General features: G+C 33.3%; 2 protein-coding genes across 2 annotated transcripts; both read left to right on the top strand.

Moving 5' to 3' along the window:
- The first annotated feature begins 8,064 nt into the window (after nucleotides 1-8,064).
- LOC140749774 (uncharacterized) lies at nucleotides 8,065-11,468 on the top strand. Its single transcript, XM_073082931.1, has 3 exons — nucleotides 8,065-8,186; nucleotides 8,484-9,252; nucleotides 9,561-11,468. Exons 2-3 carry the CDS (start codon nucleotides 8,485-8,487, stop codon nucleotides 9,657-9,659), a joined length of 867 nt encoding a protein of 288 aa, XP_072939032.1. The 5' UTR covers nucleotides 8,065-8,186; nucleotide 8,484; the 3' UTR covers nucleotides 9,660-11,468.
- A 2,362-nt stretch (nucleotides 11,469-13,830) lies between these two features.
- LOC140749754 (synaptic vesicle 2-related protein) lies at nucleotides 13,831-20,909 on the top strand. Its single transcript, XM_073082908.1, has 14 exons — nucleotides 13,831-14,010; nucleotides 14,100-14,220; nucleotides 14,450-14,609; nucleotides 15,907-16,003; nucleotides 16,468-16,592; nucleotides 16,710-16,773; nucleotides 16,893-17,018; nucleotides 17,304-17,375; nucleotides 17,737-17,876; nucleotides 18,771-18,931; nucleotides 19,543-19,651; nucleotides 19,933-20,017; nucleotides 20,281-20,370; nucleotides 20,724-20,909. Exons 1-14 carry the CDS (start codon nucleotides 14,008-14,010, stop codon nucleotides 20,859-20,861), a joined length of 1,491 nt encoding a protein of 496 aa, XP_072939009.1. The 5' UTR covers nucleotides 13,831-14,007; the 3' UTR covers nucleotides 20,862-20,909.
- Nucleotides 20,910-24,611: the final 3,702 nt, after the last annotated feature.

Genomic DNA, 24,611 nt, shown 5'->3' with positions numbered 1-24,611 from the left:
AAAATGGGATAATTGGCAGCATGTTTGGGACATAAAACTATACAACTACAGGGCCGTGTAGGGCTTCAGTCATACTTGATGGTAATATATTGTACTTGGGCCGTGGTCAATCAATATCCATTGAGCTTCATGCTCTGTTAACAGTTTAATTACAATTGATACATTAAATTAAAAATATATATGTTGTTGTGAAAATCGATTTATTTTTTATTAATTTGTGAATATGAATTTTTATTGGCTAATAATAATTAAAGTCTGCGACTAGTTTTAGGTACTTTTGTTAGATATTCAGGATTTATATATTTGGGACACAGGCCTGTATTCTGTGATTTAGTGCTTATAATTAAAACAAAGGTGTATAGATGCGACGATGTAACTATAACATTAAAAGTATCGTATAGATAAACAATCTGACACTTTGAAACCATCCGAAAAAGTTTTGGATACAATGCCTTGTCAGGTAAACCGGTATTTCTTCAAAAGTGTTATCTAGACGTCAGGCATCTTTAAAACTGTTGGTAAGAAAAATGGCGAAGGAATTTTCATTTTTTAGCACATGAGACCACATAAAATTAAAATTTCAGTAGGGCTATAGTATCGTAGCAGTTTGCCACAAAGCTTATAAAAGCTGCGCCACCTGTCGGCGGTGTCTGACATAACTTAAACTTTAGGATCTACATGGTAGCCTTATCTCTACACCATGCAAGGGAGCCAAAGCTCCAGTGAGTTAATATTAACATTTGCCGAGAGATGGCTCTAGTTGAAGTAAGTTTGAGGTCAGTTTATCTCTCGCTTATTTTTGCTTAAAAATACCACTTCGTAAAGGCATTCTAATTAGTAATCTGTTATACACATAATTGTGCAAATTATTCTTGAGGTGACGAAATATACTGTAATATGGAATGACTGAATTTTCTTTTAATTCCCATAATATACAGCGACATGTACATGTATTATACCTATACTATAATAAACAATTTCATATTTTACCCTTCTTCATATTTTTACGTAGTATATCACAATATATATTTTTATTCCGAGACGTCTATTTGAAATATCCATATCATATCCATTTAGCAATTTGAGAATCATATTTGAAGTTTTTTAATTGTATCCCAACAAGTAATATATTACAAGGTTCCAGTATATTAGCAAGATCCTTGTCTACAGAATGTCCAATATACATGCATATTTGGCTGTATCTAGACTACGTGAGACCTTTTGGGCCAGTTAAAAATAGCCTTGTATCCATACATACTACATTTTCATACACTTGTTGCATGACAGCTTTGACGTCATCCCCCCCAGAACATGCGCACTGGTTTCGCCTGAGGGGGAACCGCGCCCCCCAGGGGGCGACTGACGTAAGAACTACGTTCATGAATGGAACGGGTCCTAGCGCGACTGAATTAATGCTACATACGCACAGATATACATATTACATAATTATCTATTTACATTAAAATAGGTTTGGGACCACGACTAAAGGTCATACAATGATGTCAATGCAGGACGTTTGTAATCCAATTATATTTCTAATATAACAATTTGTAGAAGAAAAATGTATTTATTATGTTAAGGACAAAATACTATGTGTTGTCTACGTATTGAATGAAGCTTTCCAAACATTGTTATTGTTCACAACAATAATAAAAAAATATTTCTGACATATTAACAAAAGCCTATTTATATTAATGTAGTGTAATAAATAAAAAAAAAAATATCTGTTAAACTTATATTTCAAAATTACGTATTCCCATAAATGGTTACAGTAACAGCACAGAAAACTGAATATCACAGAAATATTAAATGGTACATATATGTTATTACATATAAGTCATTCATGAATCCGAATATGTATAAGATAGCCAGTTATAGAAGTAGGTACATCCCGTAAGTACGTCTCTGTTGTAGCCAATGAAATGGTCCAGCTATTTATAGCAGAAGCTGCCACCTACGCCACAACGTTCAGAAGCTTTTCGAACAAAGGAACGAGAAATTTCAGTTTGCTCTAGAAATTCAGGGAATCTTTTGTTACCCACAATACCGAAAACATATAACAATTATACAATTCTACCTCGATTTCGTAGCCGAAAATAAGCCCAAAAATGGAAGCTTCAATAATATAAGGTTGTAATGAGATTCCGGAAATACTTACATTTATTTAAGTTTGACAAAGTAAAAAAGTTGTGATTATGATAAAATAAGAGATTTTTAATTAAGGGGACTTTTTATGGATGGCTGTGGCAGCACCATAGACCACAGCTATTTAAACATCATAGCAACACACCTGTATCTTCTAAAATTACAAACGAGATATTCCAACTTAATCCATATCAATTTGAGAATAATATTTGAGGTTTTCAAATAAACTACAACACGATTAGTTTTCTAATTAAATACCAAAACCAAAAGTAACACGTCGTGGTAACATGTTTTTGGAGTTGGCTCAGATATTATATGAGTCTAAGGGCTGCTGCTCGTTTGCAACTACTCCTATATTACGTAAAATATATTATAAGATAGTTTTAAGTAAGTTTCTAACACCGTAACACATTTCTCTGTCTTACTTCTTGTGTAGTATCTTCATATATAGATGCGTAGCACTGTAGCATGTATTATTTAAGTTCCGTAAGGGTATAGAAGATTTAATCTATTCATCTCAGAAAGATTCGCAAATCCGACACCATTCCATAATTCCTAGACAATGGCAGTTAGTAAAATAGTTTAATAGGCAGTAGTAATAATCTGTCGAGAACAGAGTTAGAATAACGCTAAGGTAAATCCGAAGGATCGTAGCAACCGTAGCAAAATCTAACGTATCGTAAACTATAATTAATGAAATATTTTAACAAACATAATAAATATAAGAGATACAGTCCCTTTATAAAGATTTAAATATGAAATAGCATTTTGTATAATAAACACTATTAAGGATTATAATGAATAAACTAAATGAATCTGATGTATCTGGTGAGTTGGTCTAAAATGGATATAGAGATATAGAGAGGGATATAGAGATGGAGTTACCATCTCTATTCTACTCTAACTATGAAAACAGAGGTGAAAGAAGGATGAAATGAGGCCTTTTTAAGTGAAATTCTCAAATGCGGTCACCACAAACAGGTCAAGCCACATAGTTACAACAAAATCAATGCAAGTACAAACTTACGTATAATATTGTATTTTAAGTCGAGCCAACAGCATAAATAGTGTAGCGAAATTGAAGAGACTAAGTTACCTTTTATATTGACCAAGTACAATATTTTTTTTTATAATATAGGAGTAGCAGACGAGCATGCAGTGCACCTGATGGTAAGTGGCTACTGCCGCCCATGGACATCTGTCATCAACCCCAGATAGGAATAGATATTCCTACTTGAGGTCGGCCACAGATGCGCTGCTACCCCTGAGGACTAAGCTGGAACGCCTCGAAAAAGTATGTCTCCCTTACCACACCCTTCAAAACGGAACACAGCAGCGCCTAACACTGCTATTATTAGGCAGAAATAGGTGTGGCGGTGGTGCCGCCGGAGTCTAACCACAAAGGGTTCTACCACCTTCAAACACACAAACAATTACAATGATGGGTGCGGAAAATTACAAGCCAACTAGTAAATGCCATTACCGAGAAACATATTTACGTAGTTAATTAATTACCAACGTTAGCATTCTTAGAACTTATTACAAGCTTTCAGCAAGGTACTAGCAAATGTTGTTATATAGTATAGAATATATGCTGAATATTTCATTACTTACTATTGGAGTCGAACTTATTAAGCTTGTTACTTAACTTCTTTGAAAGGTTTCCTTTTTCATGGAACTTGTGATACAACGTATTTCTGAGAACCAAAGAACCTTTTCGTACTACGTATAATTACAGACACTTCCACTCTTATGGTAGTAAGAGTCTTATAGGAAGCTTTCTTAGTCTTCAGGGGTACTAGCTAGGCATCTGCGACCGACATTCAGTAGGGCTCATATTATACGAATATTTAGATTTAATTACAGATGTCTATGCGCGGCACTGGCTACTTATCACGGAATATGCAGTCTACTTCAGTCGTATACATGTCAGAAAGGTTAACAATATAAGTAAACATTTGAAAACTTAGTTTTACAGCGGAAGACATCACGAATTGAGAACAGAGAATTGCAGTTATTGATATAACATTGCAAGTATTGACTGAAATGTCGCCGTGAGGGCGCCAGCCGGTCATTGACCTGCTGTTTGTGACGACTTCCGCAAACTATGCACTTCGACTGCAGCGAGCTGTTACCGATTTCGCCACCCTCTCCCGACCTATCTTATAGCGATTTGGCAAATACCCGAAAGGAACATCACCGGCCCATTGAATACTACGAGTGCCAGTGCTGTCTTGGCTAAGCTCGTCAAACTGTGCGAATAAAACTAATGAATGTGTAAAAACTGATTACTTTACGTTCGTATAAAATAAAAAAATATTATCGTAAACATGAATTTTAGCTCGTTGCTGTTTTACCGATACAGTACTCTTTAGTATAATTATGTCATCAAATATAAAATTTAGGCTAATATTTAAAGGTAATGTGATAAAAATATCTATGTCAAATAAAAGACTTAAAATTTCCAAATTAAATTACGTACTGACGTTATGCAATATGCAAAAAATACTTCATTTTTAATTGGCATATAACAGGCGGTTGCTCCCTCCGCGTACACACATATTTATGTAGGAAATAATAGTAATAAAAGGTTTTTGCCTTGTTTCTATTTTCTTAACATTTTTCACGTACCTTAAAAGGTGATACTCGTAGAGTAATTATGTTTCAACTGGGTTAGTGATAACTACCCTACATATCTAGTAAATTCTATGTATTTAGTAAATTTATTTATATTTAATTCTATCAATACCGTCCTCGCTGATCTCTGTTTGACCTAAAGGTTGACTGGTAGAGAATGCTCATAGCATTAAGTCCGCCTTTATACCATATTTTAGGTATATTAAGAATGAATAAATAAATAAATAAATATCTCAAGTTACCATTAAGCTTTTACTCTCTAAATTATGCATATAGTTATTGCTAATTATTGCACTTTTCTAAGAACATTATTTGTTTGAACAAGAAACTGATTAATATATTAATAGTAAAACTTAAACTATTTAATACAATATTTTCTACTACGGATCCTATGAGTCACTCTACAGTGAGTGGGTGGTTCCTTAACTCCTACTGTGTTAGAGATAGTCGTGGGTGTTACAAAAAGAAAAGACGTAGGTAAGAACTTGGCAGACGAGGACTTTATTACTTATACATTTATCTATCAACGTAGGTGTTGAAACTAAATATGTTCGTACTACGATTTGGAACCAATCGTAATGTATGTACATTTTAATAGTTCGGGTTGAACTTTTTCTATTGTCTTCTAGAATGAAGTATGACGTAAAATATTTCCATGATAAGTTTTTTGGAACACACACTCGTTTCTAATTAGTTTTAGCTACTTTACTTTACTTACTTACCGTGCATGAAATCAAAAACATTTTGTGATTTTAAGTTCACTTATAAGTTTATTATTATAATCGGAAATAAAAATAAGAAATTTATTTTACTAGATCCTCGTGAGTATAATAAATATTTATTTATTTACCCTACACTTACATCAACGCAAATAACAATGTAATCTAAAATAACAACACAGTCGCACTCAGAAAAGCTTATCTGATAGTACCTAGTCCTAAATGCCGCTTTAATAACATAATGTTGAAGCTTCCAGATAAGATAACACTACTACCTCCATATATCGCCTTCTCAGTTGGTAGTAATGTATGTAGAAAACTAAGTAGGTGTATGTATGTAAATATTCACTTTAAAGAGATTTGCGTGGTAGAACTTTTCGTGGTTCGAGCACCACCGCCACTCCTATTCGTATTTCTGTCTAATAATGTGTGGTCAGCGTCACTGTGATCTATTTGAAGGGATAAGGGAGACGTACTTGTCCGAGGCGTTCCAACTTACGCCTAGGGGTAGCGACGCAACGGGGCTGACCTTCGATACGGCTATAATCCTACCTAGGATAGATGATAGATTATCATGGAGAGCCATTTACCAGGTGGACTTGCATATCGAATACTTGTATAATATAATCAGTAATATGTATTCACAGTTTTTATCTGTGAAAGCTTTTAATATGTACGAATATTTACGACATTACGAATCAAGTCATAAATACGTCCTGCCGTAGTGCGACAATGTGACAGAACAACAGTATTACGTGTGACAATTCACATGTGTTGACATCCCGAAAAGCATATAATTTAGATACGCATCTAATCCAAAGACATAAAAGTAAATACATTGTATTGCTATTGTGTTTTTGAGTAATTTAATAAAAGAAACTGAAAGATGCTTTACATTTTACAGTCCAGGTCATACTCAAGTTATTATAATATTCTCTTAAGACATATTTATAGAAATAAGTACTTGATGTTTTACATTGCCAAATACGTACCTAAAACACTCGGATTTAAGCATAAAAAGTAATGCGACCTTCATAACCGAGAACAAGGCGGCCAATTTTCATAAATCTATGTGGAAAAAACCGCGTAACTTCATAGTAATAGCAAAATGTATAAAAATGGCAAAGTTCAGGATTTTTTCCACCATAATGAGTGCGTGTGTGTGCCAAACGGTTTCTATTTACTGATTTGGTCTCAATTGCTCTAATTGAAACAAAGCGTAGAGGCCAAGATGTAATTGATATCATCATCATCAATCCATTACTGTCCCACTGCTGGGCACGGGTCTCCTCTCAGAATGAGAAGGTTTAGGCCATAGTCCACCGCGCTGGCCAAGTGCGTATTGGTAGACTTCACACACCTTTGAGATTTTTTCTTTTATAAATCTCTCAGGTATGCAGGTTTCCTCACGATGTTTTCCTTCACCGTTTAAGCAAGTGATAATTAACTTCTAATACGCACACAAATTTGAAAATCAGAGGTGCGTGCCTAGGATTTGAACCTCGGACCCCTCGATCGAGAGGCCGCGTTTCTGAACCACTAGGCTATCACTGCTTTTTTGATTGAGAACAATAATATATCTCACATGAAATATTATAAGTACCTGTGTCACCATAAATATCAGTCTATGAGACAAAGTTCTACTAGCAGCATAGTAGGTATTTGAGGTATAGTAATAATAAGAAAACATTTAAAATGTATAATCTTATAATTTAGTACGTACTTTATACAAGGAGTGAAATATGCAAAAAACTTGCTTTTACACGATGTCATATATCTACATAATTTAATAAAAAACTGTACAATTTATTCCCTTGTTATTTTCATATAGAAACATAATCCGACAAAGGAGTCTGACACAAACATAACATCTTTTCTTGGTTATTTCATCTGGCATAGCCTTTGAAATGAATACGCAGAGTCGCGCACATATGCAAAATTTTCCACGCCGCTCTCCTAACTACTTTTTATCATATGTACATCTACCGTTTTCTAGATACAACGCAAAAGTTTTCCGCGGTAGAAGTAACTTCAAGCTATATCTTAAACTACCAATTTATACTTGGCCAGCACCGGTGAACTAAGACTATGGACTATAACCGTCTGACTAAGACGAGCCCAACAGTGGGACAGTAATGGATTGATAACGAAATATCTAAAAAAACAGCATTCAATTTGACTCCGATATTTCCAATTAAAATAATTTATCTCTTTGAGTAGGTACTTCAAGCCTTTAAACACCTTTCAGTTTCAAATGCAGTACCCCCTGGGATATTATTATAAAAGCTATTACGATTGAGGAAGTTCCTTGTACCTGTTATATATGGTTCTGAGAATTCGTATCCATTCAGATTACAGATCTCACTAGATGTCATACAGGACGTCTGTTTTCCAGGCAGCTATTAGTACGTTCGGAAAAATAGTATAATGGCTTAGTAAGATGAATAATCTGTGAGCGCGATCGATAGCGCTGCGCGGGGTTGAGGGGTTAGGGGCTGTTGGGGTGCGAGGTGGTAGGTGCGGGCCAGAGGGCTGGGGGGACATTCATTGAGAACGTGTGGGCGGCGCGCGTGGGCGACTAGCTTATAAAGCGCCCGCGGCCCGCCCTGCCTACGTAGTCGTGCCGCGATCGTCATACGAGAAGTATAAAGTGATAAAAGTGTATTTGCAGCAACCGAGCTTAATGTAAGTACTAATTGATTTTGTTATAATCAATGAAAGAAACCTGTTTGATATTTATTTTCTACATTTTTTTCGTTTCTTAATATACCGTTTCTTGTTAATTAAATAATTGTTATACCATGAAATATATTAAGTTAAATAATTTACAAATAGAAATAGATTTAAGTGACTTAATTAAAAGCAGAAAACTATTAGTTTACAAAAAATAATTAGGTACCTAATCCTGCTAATAATAACTATGTATAATTATAATGTTTAAATATGTTAGAATTTATTTTAAATCAAATACTTTTGTTCTAGAATGTGGCCTGTTCTGATTACCTACTTATTGGGTCAAGCGATGACCTACCCCCTTCAGGCATGGCCCGCTTACCCTCAGCCGCCTAGAGAGTATCCAGATGAAGATTATTATTATTATGCACCAAAAGTGCAATATTACTACGATGCGCCGGCTATTAGCGTACCCGAAGTGTATGGTCAAATCCCCAACGCTTACTTCTATGATCCTTATGGACACTTTGCTAATGAAGCGCCAAAAAGGCAAGAAGAGAGATTAGCCGCTTTACCTATTGGTCAGGAGACTTGGTTCGAAAGCGATGCCGATCCAAACTGGCGGTCCAGCAATGTTGACGACGTTAGTGCAGCTTTCCTCGATAACCTGATTCTCACTCAGATGGCCCAAGACGCTCAAAGACGCCGAGAGAATGCCCGCGCCGCTTTCCCCACACCTGATTATGATGACAAAGATATTGAAGATGAAGACGTCAGAGAATTAAAGGCTTTAGCCGGGAAACCATTATACCATATGCCGAAAACAGTTCCTAGAATCGAAGAAGACGACTACGTTGGTGATGATTCAGACAGCTTCATTAACTGGAACGGTAACAAAAGAAGTATGTCAACGGCAATGCCTATCACCACTACCGAAGCACCAAAATCAGGCGAAAAAGAAGTAATGGTTCCTCGCCCGGCACAGAACAACTCACATCAAAGTCATCATTCAAAACAGAACAGAAAGAATTCATCATTTTACAAGACCATTGCTCAAATGCTGGAAACGCGCAATCACGTAAGTATTTTAATTTCTAAAACATTACTCATCTTGCCATAAATTTTCAACGCCAATCTGAATAACATTCAAAGAAGTATCCTATAAGTACATTATATAGAATTCGCTATAGATTGTGAAACCCCCAAGTCTAAAAATAACTTGGCCGGGCCGGGGGTGGTGGGTGACACGGCGCGCAGAGGCCGGGTCATTCGGGGCGGGCGGGGAGCGGAGAACCAATATCACCTAAAATCCTCTTCTGGTCTAACCCACTTTGAAGCGATCGTTTCATGAATGAACTTTGACACTTAAACTTTTTCCTTTCACAGGGCGACTCGAAACAACGAAGAATTGACAAACGCTTCGTAGCTACTGACTCCGACCTGGTTGAAGAACTCCGAGGATTAAAACGTCACATCGCTACTTAAACGGATACAACAGACTATCGCCAACAAATATGAGACTGAGTATTATGTAGAGTTATAGGCACTTGCGGCAACATGAAACACGCGACCTGACGACACGTTCGCGAACCAGGCAATCAAAATTATAAAAAAAACTTAAAATGTAATGAACTTGTCCTATTGTCCTTCCTCGTTTTTTAACTCTTTATCGCTCGATTTTAATGCCGAACTTAGAGTAATTTTAAATTAAAATCATAATTCTTTAAAAACATTTCACATTATGCCCAAATTCTATCTTTTGTGGCTTATGTAGAACAAATTTCCAAGTCTTCATCATCATTACCCATTAGAATCCTAAGATATATCAATCTGGTTTTCAATCCTTTTTGATTCTTTACTAGTTTGATAATAGAAGTGTATTGTAGTAACGGGAGTAAATGATCGTACAAAATGTGACTATAAATAATCAGCATCGAGCAAAGGGTTTTGGGTTGTTTAGAGTTTATGGTAACTTTTTAAATACGAGTATACTTATTAAGGTTTCCCTTCACTCGGCAGCTGCATGATAAGTCGCACAAAATGTGCTTTTGTAAATATATTAGGTACTGATCGTCTAAGACTTATCGTTAGATAGAAAATAATGCATCTAAACGTTACATTCATCCACCGACTGTATACGCCCGGTGTATTGAAATCGAAGTAATTATAAAAAAACGTACTTCTATGATGAATGGCGCAAAACTTGATAGGCTTTCTTATTTTTGTAGTATCTATATCCTAATCATAATCACTTTCCATTAATATTTTATATAAATACGTAACTGACTTACGGTTTCAAAATAAATAAATATTTCAACTATCGCAAATATAATTCTCTAAAATTAAAGGATTAATTCAGCTATCTTAAAACAAAGCAGTATAACTTAATACTTTTCCTATCTTTACTAAATTTTTTGGCCTAACGTTTGTACTGTATATATTTATTATTCAGGTGCTAAATATTTATTTACTTCTTCGGTCTAAGACAGACAATACCAGAGATCTTATTGCAAAGCAAAGATATAAAACATAGTATACATTTGTAAGAAAGAATGATTCTCGCGGGAGGTAGAGGATTAGGTGATATTTTAGCTTTACAGCTTCTTAACTAATGTTTGTATTACAGCAGGTCTAAAAGACCGTCGCTGAAGTTAAAACGAACTTCGTCCTAACCCTAAAGGAGCTTTGTAATTTTTCTATGTAACCATTTCCACCATGCATCTTATTTTTCATGTAAAACTACTGCGCCCTTAAATATCTTTCAAAGTACATATCTGTTTATAATAATGTCAAATTACCTTATTTCCTGTTGTTTATAAATATTGATCCAATTCCTAAAATTTATTACTTACATACTTAGTTCGTAATTTTAATACCAATTAATGTCACCTGTAAAGTATTACTAGTTCGTGTCAATATAGTTATTGTTGATATAATTTGTAACTAGATTTATTTTTATTTTTATTTTTAATTTTCATTTGAAATTTTCGGTAAATGTAAGAATTTATTTCATGGTAGAATAATGCCTTAATTAATGTCATGTAGATAGAAAACGAATATTTAAACTGTAAAATGGCGAACTATTATAAATATTACTGTAATTTTAGCATGAAAATTTGGCTCAAAATATCACTTTAGATACATACACAACTATCCATTTATATTTTATATAGAATGTATTAGTGTATTTTTATGTTTTATTTTAAATGAATATGGATACATTTCCGATACCTAGAAACTATAATAATGTTGTATCCTAATAAAGGAAAGAAATAAAATGAATTCAAAGCAAAATTGCAGTTTCATTTAATATTTACAGAATATTATAATGTCTCATCTTATGTAGTCAACTTATACGTATATTCAAATGTGATAGAATTAGTATGATTGAGTCAGGAAGGTACCTATAGTCTGCGCCAAACTGCTAGTCCGCTATGAAGTTGTAGCGAGCAGGTGTAGTCATACAATTTTCTAGCATGAAAAAGCTTTTACCGGGTTTAGATGCTGTCTGACTTACATATGAGGTGACCCATCGTAGTCCTTAAGTAAGGCATCTATTAATTATTATAAGCTTCAAGTAAAACCTCTTGTCTATGAGAGCCAGTTATAGATGACCACAGAGAACAGTATCTACTTACCATCAAGTGGACTGCATGCTCGTTTGCCATTTCTAAGTAGAAAAAAATATATGCTCTATGAACTACGACACGTACAAAATGTAAGCAAAATTGAGACTAATTCTAGCACTAGCACGTCGATTCTTTGCTTCTAAGTATTTTTTTCGTTCTAAGTAGTTATTCAGTGTTATATTAGGTACATAATGAAGACACATTTATATATCATAGGACTTTATACACTGCTGCTAACTGTTAGAAAAACGCTGCCGGAATAGCAATAAGAAAAGCACATAGTTAGGTGTACTTCGACATACTATTATGTAAAACCGGAACCTTGCTTTCAGTCCTTAGGTACGTTTATTTTATTTCAAAACGACTTTCTTATACTTGTTACAAGTAGCAATTGCAAAAAAAAGGTAAAAGAAAAGGTTTAGGTATAGGCCTTTACGAAAGGTCCCCCTCGCAGTTACTTTTTTTTCACCTCTATCAGCCTTCCTTAAATTATTTTAACAAATAATTGACTGTTTATCGTTTTATACTGGTTAATAATTGTATAGAATTATTGTTTAACGTATAAATATGAGAAATATGTCTTAGTAATATAACGTATCCTTACAAACATGTTCCACGCGTGTTGTAAGGAGTATCGTATGAATATTTTTTCTAGGAATTATGTAAGTATATGACCTATAGGTATTCCTGTGTGTATTAAAAGAACTTAGAAGCTCCGCAAGTATTTAAAAAACTTTAATAAAATTATAATACCCAATACAGTGTGATTTGGTTTCATTACAATCAATTCGCTTTTCCAGTAAATCATCATCACCAATTTCTATTATGCAACGTTACTTTCTGAAAATATGGCTACTCTAGAAATGTTTGAATATTCATAATTCTAAGATCAGGTAAATAGATAAGTAGGTATATACCTACATTTTCACCTCTGACCTTTTCCTTAAAGGAGACGGCATTTCGGGAGCGCGCCCACACATTGCTTTCTTTCTGCTCAGAAAGTCAATAACTACAAACCCGGGTGCTTCGAGGAGTCGAAGTTAGGCAGGTACTCTCTAACTCTCATTTATAATGCATGACGGACTTCCAATGAATAAACAGAGTTATTGGATTTAAGGGCTCAATTATCTGGTGATTCAAATATATTCTTTTCGATTTTTTTATCATCTAAATGTTACTATCACCTTAAACAAGTAGTTTTAAGTATATTACGTATAATTATACTTAAGTAATATAAACACGTAATGATAACCGTGTATAATAATCTGATGTACCTAAGTTTACCTATGTAGGTATTGGACGTAGGTACTCACTTATTTTATGACTTTTTTTGGGAAATGGCTCAAACGATTTTGATGAAGTAGGATATTGAGATAATATGTTATATATACATTCCTAGTTTATGTAAATAAATGTTAAAATAAAACAATTTTTACACAAATCGGGAGAACTCCCGATTTCTATGATAATCCTGACTAATTTCGTATATATAATATATACGAAATTTGTAAACACGTTATCAGAGGTCCAGCGAAGGTTATAAGGTACTTTTCCCCGTAATAAATTACTGTTCCCGAGGGATAAGTAAAAACAACTTGTCATAGACCTCTTCCTAATCGCGAGCGAAGCCACAAGTAAAAGCTAGCAAACAAATAAATGTCTGTATCATGCTGTTTACAATAAATTATGAAAATTGTGATTGATAAAATTAATTATGGACGTAGGATTTATAAAAGCGCAAAGCCAAATTTAACAATGCTCAATTCTATAAATGATCACTGTTCTTGTTTAGTGTTCAAAATTATGAATTAAAATTGGATTAAATTTAAAATAAAAAAATAATTTAAATTTTGCAACTTCCTTATCCCAAAAACCTATCATTTTTAACAACGAAGAAACATTCGTAATATATGACCTTCTTAGTCTTGGAATATTGATAGGTTAAACCCCTGGGTGTCACTGCTTTAATAAAAAAATAACCGTCATCCACTAATCAGGCAACTTGTCAGCCGTCAACGTCATTACTGTCAACGTATTCAATGTCAATGTCACCCTCGGTCTCTAGAATACTTTCAAAAGTAAACCTTTGAAATTGTAAAATAAATATTATTCAGCATACTAAACACATGTTTACTATGAATCAACAAAAATAACGAAGACGTGAAAAGTTTCATTGTAAAACTTTCTTACTATTCTCGAACAATATGGTAAGAAACCATGTGGAATCTAAAGTTGGACTACCGTTAGTCGACCTAAGAAATCCACGTCAGAAGTGATTTATTTTATATTTCTGCAGATGCGAAGAGCTAAAGGGTATCAAGACTTAGACGATAATGCGGTGGAAGTGCGGGCACCGGCGCCGCCGATGCCTCCTCCACAGGAAATCGAAATGGCATCGGTGTCGGTAGTTCCGGACGGTATGTAAATAACAAACAACAAAAATATACAGTAGACTGATTTGTAGAGATAAACATTAATAGATGTTCACTGCTAATAGATATATTGCTATAAGTAAACAGACTCTGTATATTTATGGACGTAAGAGAGAGTTAGTTTATTTTACAAAAAATACACTATGTAATTCACTATAACACTTTATGTGAATTATAAAAATCAAATGCTAATGCAATGTTTCTGGCGTTACAGATACATTTACAGTAACCCAGGCAGTGAATGCTCTAGGTTTTGGGTGGTTCCAAGTAAAACTGTCACTTTGCACTGGTTTGTGTTGGATGGCAGACTCCATGGAGATGACGATATTGAGCATCCTGTCACCAGCTCTGCACTGTGAATGGAATATAAGCAAGTAAGTAGGTTCTTGTATTAATCCTTACTAATATTATAAAATCCAAAAGTAACTCTGTCTGTCTGTCTGTCTGTCTGTCTGTCTGGTTGTCTGTTCTTCACGCCTAAACCACTGAACCGATTTTAATGAAATTTTGTACAAAGATAGTCTGAGACCCGAGAACGGACATAGGATAGTTTTTATCCCAGAAATCCCACGGGAATTAGGGATGGCGATCTAAGATCGATTAATCGGAGAATCGATCTTTTGGACCAAAAAGTCGATTATTTTAATCGATATCCTTACTAATCCTTACTAATATTACAAATGCGAAAGTAACTCTGTCTGTCTGTATGTCTCTTCTTCACGCCTAAACCACTGAACCGATTTTCATGTAATTCTGTACAAAGGTAGTCTGCAAACCTAGAATGGACATAGGATAGTTTTTATCCCAGAAATCCCACAGGAACTAGGGATAGCGATAGATTTGAATGGAATTTTGTACAAAGATAGTCTGAGACCCGAGAAAGGTCATAAGATCGTTTTTATCTCGGAAATCCCACCAGAACGGACTCCAGTAATGGATCGATTCAGTGAATCGATCTTTCAACCCAGAAGATTGAAATTCGATTTTCGATTTTACCTACAGTTACTTCACTTATCCATTAGTTGATCATCTATCTATTTATATAAAAATGAATATTTGTCTCTATACATTTTACAGAATCGGAAACTATGCATTTGATCAACTGATGATCTTTTGCAGAGTTGTTGTCCAAGAGCCCACGAAGGTTTGGGAGTTGGTAAGACTAAATTTCGACAGATGGCACCACTGTCATTCCAATGAAAGTACGAATTTTCTGTTTTATGTATGTCATATTATATCTTTGAAATGTGGGTGAAGCCGCGGGCACCACTAGTTTATTATATTGTTATTTTATTATACATAGTATGACCCTTAACATCATTGTCAGGTAGGATTCCCATCCTATTTGAATGGATTTTCAATTTCCTTAACTTGGCTTATACTACAGATCCTCAAAATATTTTATCTCGCAGATCCCTTGGCATGTTGTTCATTTTTGGATAGACCTCCTACCAAGCTAATATTAACTTGCAAATTGATCACCAACAAATGTGTTTTTTGAAAATTCATCTCCTTTAAATGTGATTTTGAGTGATTTCGATGGCCATTTCTAGAACACTTTGGATCTCGCTAGCCTAGACCATTGTCATTGATAATAGTGATAATAAACAAGTACTCTATATGTCATGAATATTGTACAATAATTTTGTGTAAAATAATTTCACTTTTCAGATATCAGCAAGCCTTAACTACAACAGTTGTCTTTATGGGTATGATGTTGAGTTCAACATTTTGGGGCAACATAAGTGATCGCTACGGTAGAAAAACTGTGAGTACAATTATTATTTGCCATTATTCTTGTAGCAACTGCCTTTAGAATACAATTACAATGCAATACTAATAGATGTGAGGGTAATTGCACAAGAGTCCAACCACAAAGGCTTCCTAAAAGTCCTAGATAGAAAACAAATGCTAGGTACTTATTGTGTAATATTATTTGTCAGTTAATTACTGTTATATTAAATTAATTAGATAGTAATCTGGTATCTCATATTTTAATAATGTTTATCTATACAAAGAAATTAAATTGAGGTGTCAGTTTGTTCAAAATAACAGCTTTTTCGTAATTGCATCCATAAATACATATATAGGAAAATTGTAACAAAAAAATATCGACCATATATTTGTCTGTCTGTTCTGGCCAATTTCCGAAACAGCCCAAGCAATTTCGACTGGAAATAATAATAATTTAACGAAAACTATACTATAATAATGTATTTTTGTTTGTTGCAGGCTCTAAGCATGTGCGGTGTGCTGTTATTTTACTATGGATTACTAAGTTCTATAGCGCCCAACTTTTTATGGTTGTTGTTTTTGAGAGGACTTGTTGGCTTCGCAATTGGATGTGTTCCACAATCGTAAGTATATAAAATGCATGCATGTATAGAATAAACAATAAAATAAAGTATTTATTAAGAACTTCCAATCACAGAAAATTCAATTTTTATTATATAATTATTATTATTTTCTTTCAGAGTAACACTATATGCAGAGTTTTTACCAACAAAACAAAGAGCAAAATGTGTCGTTCTTCTTGATGTAAGTTATAAATTTATAAAGACAAAAAAGAAAAAATCTTTTTAATAAATTATTTATTGCTTTTTTTTCTAATTTTTTTAGACTTAGGTTAGACTAAATTATATTTTTGTATGTCGTAGTGTTTTTGGGCACTCGGTGCCTGTCTGGAGGTTGCTCTCGCATTGGTGGTGATGCCAACTCTGGGTGTCCACTGGCTGCTAGCATTATCAACCATACCACTTCTGTTGTTTGCTATAATATGCCCTGTAAGTAACTACTCGTAATTATAGATTTATTCAAATTAATTATTTTAATAGACTACCACGGTGACTAAAATAGCTAGAAAATTTTACAATTTAGAATGAGATTAATATTTGCCTTATGTTCACTTTTAAACAGAGATATTCTTATTTATTTGTTTTATCATACACTATAATTTATATGACATGTTTTGTTTTCATGGCAGCAAATTGGGATTGAATAACGGTATGTCATGAAATGATGATAATTTTCTTAATATTCTTTTTTAATAAATATTTTAATGTTTTTAGTGGTTACCAGAGTCTGCAAGATTCCATGTAGCGAGTGGCCAGCCAGACAAAGCTCTGGCAACTCTTGAACAGGTAATTTATAACTGTGACATTATTTAGCGTGGAGACTGTACAATAACTGTAGGTTTTTTACCATATAGCAACTATTGACGTTTCTGTGTTATGGTTTGAGAGGTGTAATGAGCTACATGAATTTTTAAAATGATGCCTCATCTCATCATCATCTCTCATCATCATCATCATCATCATCATCTCTCATCATGAGAACTCTAGATCTCTTTGGGGATGTGACAGTTGTTGGTTCAATGTTAATGGTTCGCAGTGAAGTTTAAATCAGATGATTTGCATGTTCGTTTGTATTACACAAAATACCTATACCTATATTATTATATATCATAAATAAGATGTAAAGGTTTTTTGTTACTAATTTCAGATAGCTCAAGATAATGGGCGGCCAATGTTGCTGGGGCGATTGGTATGCGACGATTCTGTTGGAATTGGTCAGCGTGGGCGACTAAAGCACTTGCTGATACCACACTTGAGGAATACCAGCTTACTGCTATGGTTTATATGGTCAGTTGCTATCAAATAAATTTATTTTTATTATTATTTGTATGCTTACTTGCCTTACCATTATCATTTTGTATTATGAATTTAGGTAAGTCCAGACCAAAAGATTCACTCACTTACTTTGTAGTTTAAACATCACTCCTTCTGATATTATAAAATTTGGCATTAATCCTATATCCCGCCATTAATTATTTTAACAATCACATAGCAAATAGAAGATATAATAAATACATATTTATCAATAAATTAATTTGCTGTGATCAAATGTGTTGATTATATCTAAATGTATGAATTATAAGTACACATAACTTTAAACAGCATGTTGAAATGGTTACTTAAGTTGTTTTATGATATGCATTCATAATTTTAGTCTTTTCTATACTTTAATATAACTATACTAATAGTTATTCTCTTTGATACAAGCTGTGCAATTAGTATTTCGGTAAATGTAATTTTGTTTGTGTGCGTGCATAGATACATAGTACTCATAACTACTTACATTTATTTTAAATAATGTTTACTTTTATTGGACTTTAAATAATGTTGGATTTTAAATAATGCTTATTTATTGGACGACCGGCGTGGCGGAGCGGCCACCATACCGGTCTGACGCGCAAAGGGTCCCGGGTTCGATCCCCGGCCAGACAGATATCTAAATGATGAATTTAGATTTCTGTTTTTGGGTCTGGGTGTTTGTGTATTTGTCTATGTGTGTGTCCATGGCACCCGCGATACAGGGAATCCTAGTGTGGGGCTGTGAGTGTAGAAAGCGATGTAGATACTATATTTATTCGTATGTCACCTTGTGAAGAGGTGGTAGTTGTATAGACTGAATGTCAAAAGTGCTCTGTAAATAACCTATTTTGAATTAAAAAGAAATGATTTGATTTGTTTCAGGATGGCGTGCGCGTTCTGCTACTACGGGCTGGTGCTGATGACGACGGAGCTGTTCGAGACGGACGCGGACGGCGCGGCCGAGGCGTGCGCGGCGGACTGCCGCCCGCTGCAGACCACCGACTACATGGACCTGCTGTGGACCACGCTCGCTGAGTTCCCGGGTACTGTTTCACTAGCTGTAAACAAAGTTAGACGGATTTAAAGATACACCATTAGAAAGGCCTCGCAGGGACCTTGCTGGCTGAGTTCCCGGGTACTGTTTAACTGCTTGTCATACTCGTGAAAAATTAGATCACACAATCCAAGGCAGGATTGTTGTGTTAATATTGAATGTAAGCCCAGAACTACAGATACCACATATAATGTTAAAAAAATCCTTGAAGCCCATGGCTACCTTCAACCAAATCTATACTTAATATTATAAAGGGGAAAACTTTGTTTGTTTGTTTGATTGTAATGAATAGGCCCAAAAACTATTGGACCGATTTTAAAAATTCTTTCACCATTCGAAAGCTACATTATCCACGAGTAACATAGGCTATATTTTATATGAAATATATTTGATGAATAGATTTTGAGGTGGTACAAAGTTTGCCGGGTCAGCTAGTATCAAATATAATAGTAATGAGTATAATCTCTATGTTGGTTTATTTAGTACCAAGAGTACCATTTGTCAATATTACGAAATCTGTTAAAAATTACAAATAGTGATTTGGAATCAAATTTAACAAAAAAATAAATGTTAAATATTTCTTATTCTTATGTTTTTCAGGAATATTCGCAACAATATTCATTATTGAAAAATTTGGCCGCAAGAAAACGATGGCATCACAATTTGTTATATTCGCTATATGCATATGTGCCTTAATATATAACGGAAAGTAAGTATAACATTGTAATACATACAAACCAGCCAATATACATTACACATCAATTAAGGCATTACATAGAAAGCATTGTAAATTAAATAAATTGATGAAATACAATACTATTTATAAAATATATTTAAGTCGTGTAATTTAATAGAAATATATTTATACAACGGAATTATTTCGTTACTGGGTCTACTTATATTCAATCATCGTTTATTTTATTTTTTTATGACGTAAATAAAGTTTTAATGATCATAAATATCGAATTAAAAATCAACTTTATTTTTCAGCCGCACATTCCTTACGTGCATTTTATTCGTGGCTCGAGGAATCATAGCAGGATTGTTTCAAGCAGCGTATGTTTACACTCCTGAGGTAATTAAATAATTCTTAATTAAATTAATTAATTTTTTAGGTGCTTTTTTTCATCATGACCTCATAACTGTCTATTTGCATTTGCCTCTTTGCTAGAGAAAATAACACTGAAAGCTGAGTGTAACTTAGCTTAGTGTAACTTAATAAGATTATTAAGGAGGAGAATAGTTTTTTCATACAACATATTTATGTCATAATATCATAATATACATATTATAATAATATAATATAATACAGGTATATCATAATATAATATAATACAGGTGTACCCGACGGCGCTAAGGTCGACAGCGGTGGGCGCCTGCAGTGGAGTCGCAAGACTTGGTGCTATGATCACACCTTATGTGGCTCAAGTAAGTTCCCACAGGTTTTGTCTGTCATTTGAATATTTTTCGCTTATACTCTTTACCTATGTGAGCTTATATTAAATGTATTTGAATCTATTGGACGGGACTGTCACCTAAAAATATTATTTTATATGGAATTTAATAGGCTATGCCAGTTTGATTACCAGTGCAAACAAACAAAAAGTTCTTACAAAAATTACTTTTTTTCTTTATTTATTATGTATTTATAAAATTATCCACATAAATAAAAGTGACAACAAAGAAATTTAATGGATTTATACAGAAAACAAAACCGCCTTCTAATTTTTGTTTTATTTTGTGAATATTCGCGTTAATAACTCATTCTAAATTATTTTCAGGTGCTTCTAAAGAACTCGATAGCAATAGCGACTGGCGTGTACTCGTTGGCGGCGTTGCTCGCGGCCGTCGCGTGTCTCGCGCTGCCCATTGAAACCAAGGGCCGGGAGATGAGGGACAGTGTTACGGGACCGACCTAGTGGAGGATTCCTTTGGGGGCGTTTATTAGTTACGTGAGGCATTAAGGGGGGGGAGGGGGGTAGCCAAATCTCACCTAATCTTACTTTTATCTCGTTAAATATCGCGTTTTTTTTCCACAAGAAACAAAGTAAAATTGTATTGTATGGGAATCTATATAACATTAGGTTAGGGGTTGGGGAAGAGGGTTGAGCCAAAACTCAAGACATCTCACAATTACGAAAATCGCTAAAACCGTCTCACGTAATTAATGGATGCCCCCTTGGAGACTAAGAGCATAAGTTGTATAAGATAAAATTCTGAGCAAGTCAAAATCATGGTTCGAGAGAGGCGTCACCGTAACAACTGCGTTCCCAATTGAAAGGAGCAATGTAGCTAAGATGTATGTGTCAAAATCATCAACTTCATGTTACTTAATTTTCATTCAATGAAACACTATTACTCCTCGAACTGTTCTGGTGGTAAAGCATCATTATACGTTAACGCATAAGGCATTCCAACTTCGCTCTCAGGAGTAATGCGTCTGTAATCATTTGGTGTGGGTGGTGTCCACACGCTCAGTGGTCATATAACATCAAATAGACTGCCAATTTATGCTTCATTTATATAAGAACACCAAATGTTTCCACTAAAAATTGTGCTAACTAAACTTTATTCAGAAACCAGTGACGTTTTGGGGAGCCTGGAAAACTGCCCGCTCATATATTATTTATAACGTATTTTTTTTAGATGGTACTATGTATTTATGATACAAATAGGCAAATAAAATGCACTATTACAATATCTAATCAGATTTTTGGTATATTATCATATGTAAAGTATAATTTTATCGTAATCAATATAAACAGTTCATAATATACTGCCACTTTACATTATGCTTTTGAAGTCTAACTTAGAAGAATCTTTGTTTAATTTATGAATGTGTATTTTAAATTATTATTATTATGTGATGTTACTTTTAGTATATCGACGCATTTATTTTTAACCACACTCTACTTAATTTTAAGTGATATATTTTGATATTATATTATCTATGTAAAGTGACTAATTTTGATTGTTAAGCATAATTAATATAATAAGATGTATTGCACAGGACTGAATAGAAGAACTTATTGATCTGATTATTAATATAGACATAACTTTTACTTATATGTATTTTTAATTAGTTTACTTTTCTTTTTTGACGCTTATTTTTTCATTTATATTAATATATGGTCATAGAATTTAATTCCCGGCCGAGCAGATATTGTTTTAGGATGTGTTGTTTGATTTCGTGTTTTGCTTCATGTTATTTTACGGACTAATCGTACAGTTACAAGTGCGATTAGCCCGTATATTATATCGTAAGTAAGTAAAACTACTTACTTGCAATGAGACTTAAGTTAACACAAACTAACGTTGATTGTTTATCACGTTCGATTATGAAGACACTTAATGTGCAATATGCATACTATGTATATCTTTATATGTGAAATTGTAAAAAAGTCATGGCTTTGAAAATCTTCTAAAGGGCTTGACCGATTAGGATAACGGTTTTTTATAACTATGTTGACATCGGTGGGTAGTTCTTATCCAAAATATTTTTTGTTAATTGTGCAGTTTTTTTTAACATATTTATTTCTCAAGCAAAAAAAATAATCTTATTTTTTGTAAGCTAGCAAAAAATATCTCATTTTTATTTCAGTGTTTTCGTATTATATATTATTAATCAATAATTAACTAATTAATAAATAAGGATCCGCTACTTATTGATAAGTATATAAGTAGGACTAGATATGCTTTTAAAGTGTACCTGATATTATTTAAACGTAGTAATATTTTTCAGTTTCGTTGAAATAGATACAAATTGTTTCTTTCATTAATTTGAGCGTGATTTCTTAAATTGTGTTGTTATAATGTGTGCCAGTTACCTAAACATTCGTAAAAAATGTTGTATTGTAAACGAACTGTTACGCAACTTGCACACCATACATTGTCATTTTATTTGTCCAAAATTATCCACAAAGCGCCATGCGCATGAACGGAAAAAATACCTACCATTATATCGATCTATTGATACCGATTCTTTGTTGTCACTGATTTCTGATAATTTATCAGTATTACGCTTAGCTTAATCTTTTATGGTTGTGATATTCTGTACTTAATCACATAATTACTACCTATTTTGTATGAAATTCGAATATTGAGATATGAATGTTAACATTCCTCAAAGGTGCAAATTTTTATAACGATCTGAATTACTTCTCCTTTTATTACTATTAACCACACTTGATATTTATTATATGTACGTAACAATTGTAATCACTTTTATATAATGTTAATGACATTTTAACTTGTTCTGCGTGGGACCCTTCCCAAAATCATTAAAATATTAGAAATGTATAATTATCTATCTAAATATTTAAAGACAGTATCACGAATACTGGAAATGTTGGATTATAGTGTGGAACCAATATATAAGTGTAACTTAACTAAAAGGATATTACTTAGCTTTGCACATCTGATGTGAAGACAATACCATACAGTTGCAGCTTATGGTCAAAATATTTTTATTTTACATTTAATTTTATTTAATCTGTCAGATATTCTCAGTGTCTTACCAAATAATTTATTTGATGGTAGCTTCGAATTATGTTGCAGGATTGTTATGTTTTATACACAATTTATATAATAAAATTAGCACAGCTTACGCAGTTTTTCTTATTTCTTCCTTTTGGGTATAAAAAAATATAAATTCATGAAAGTCAGGTAGTTTGACAATAAAACAAAAAACTTTAGCTATAGATTTAATTATAATTCTAATACATTCTTGCGTTTAACTAATAATAACTCACTCTATAATTCATGCAGATTTTAGTTTAAGTAATAGATATTTTAGAAAACACAAGCACAGCTTCAAGTAAATCCTGGACACCTTACATAACCTCGAACTTTACTACTAAACGGACATCTGTAGAAAACGTAAGGAGTCGCTAGTTAAGATATAATAAAGTCAAACTGAATACCTACTTCTTTACTTAAAATAAATTTCTGGATCACAGTAAAAAATGTGCAACTGAAAAGACATTAACTGTTACACACATTAAGATTAGATAAAACTAAACTTATTCTAAAAGTGAAATATATATCAGTCAAACAAATGGCAATTAATTAAACTTCTTATAAAACCACAGTGTGAAATGCTGGTTTCATTATGAAAACATTTATTTTAGTAACATTATGATAAATAGGAATACTGGCTAAGTTTATGCTAAAACCTTTCTGTCCATATTTACATATCATAGCCTTTATTCATTTGAATACAAATTGAAAACAATGATCACTTCCTGTAAAAATAAATTATTATTATTAACATCATACTACTTGCTCCTAATTATTATTCTAAATATTATCTTATATTATTAAAACTGTGATATTTGTATTTTTTTAATAGTACAAATTGTTAGTATGAATATACATAGGTACTACAACATTGACTTTAAGTGTTTTTAATAAATGTTCTCTTGAAATTAAACTGCATAATTTTTTAATCATAATGTTTTACTGATAAAGTTAGAAATTTGCAATATAAAACCTATATAATATTAGGTTTTTTTTCTCAGTATTAATTTCCTTATCAAAAATGTGCGAAATTGCTGTGGTTTTTATACCATTTGAAAGAGTACATACATGTTTTTAGTCACTTTATACTTAACACTTCTAAACACAACACATTAACACACAAGTTTCCTACAAAATTATTTTTGAGCCAA

Source organism: Epargyreus clarus, unplaced genomic scaffold (assembly GCF_041222505.1).
Source record: "Epargyreus clarus isolate Ecla_fem2 unplaced genomic scaffold, WU_Ecla_fem_2.2 ptg000018l, whole genome shotgun sequence".
Lineage (NCBI taxonomy): Eukaryota > Metazoa > Arthropoda > Insecta > Lepidoptera > Hesperiidae > Epargyreus > Epargyreus clarus.
The sequence above is the reverse complement of the archived record's forward strand: the minus strand, read 5'-3'. Positions and strand labels throughout refer to the sequence as shown.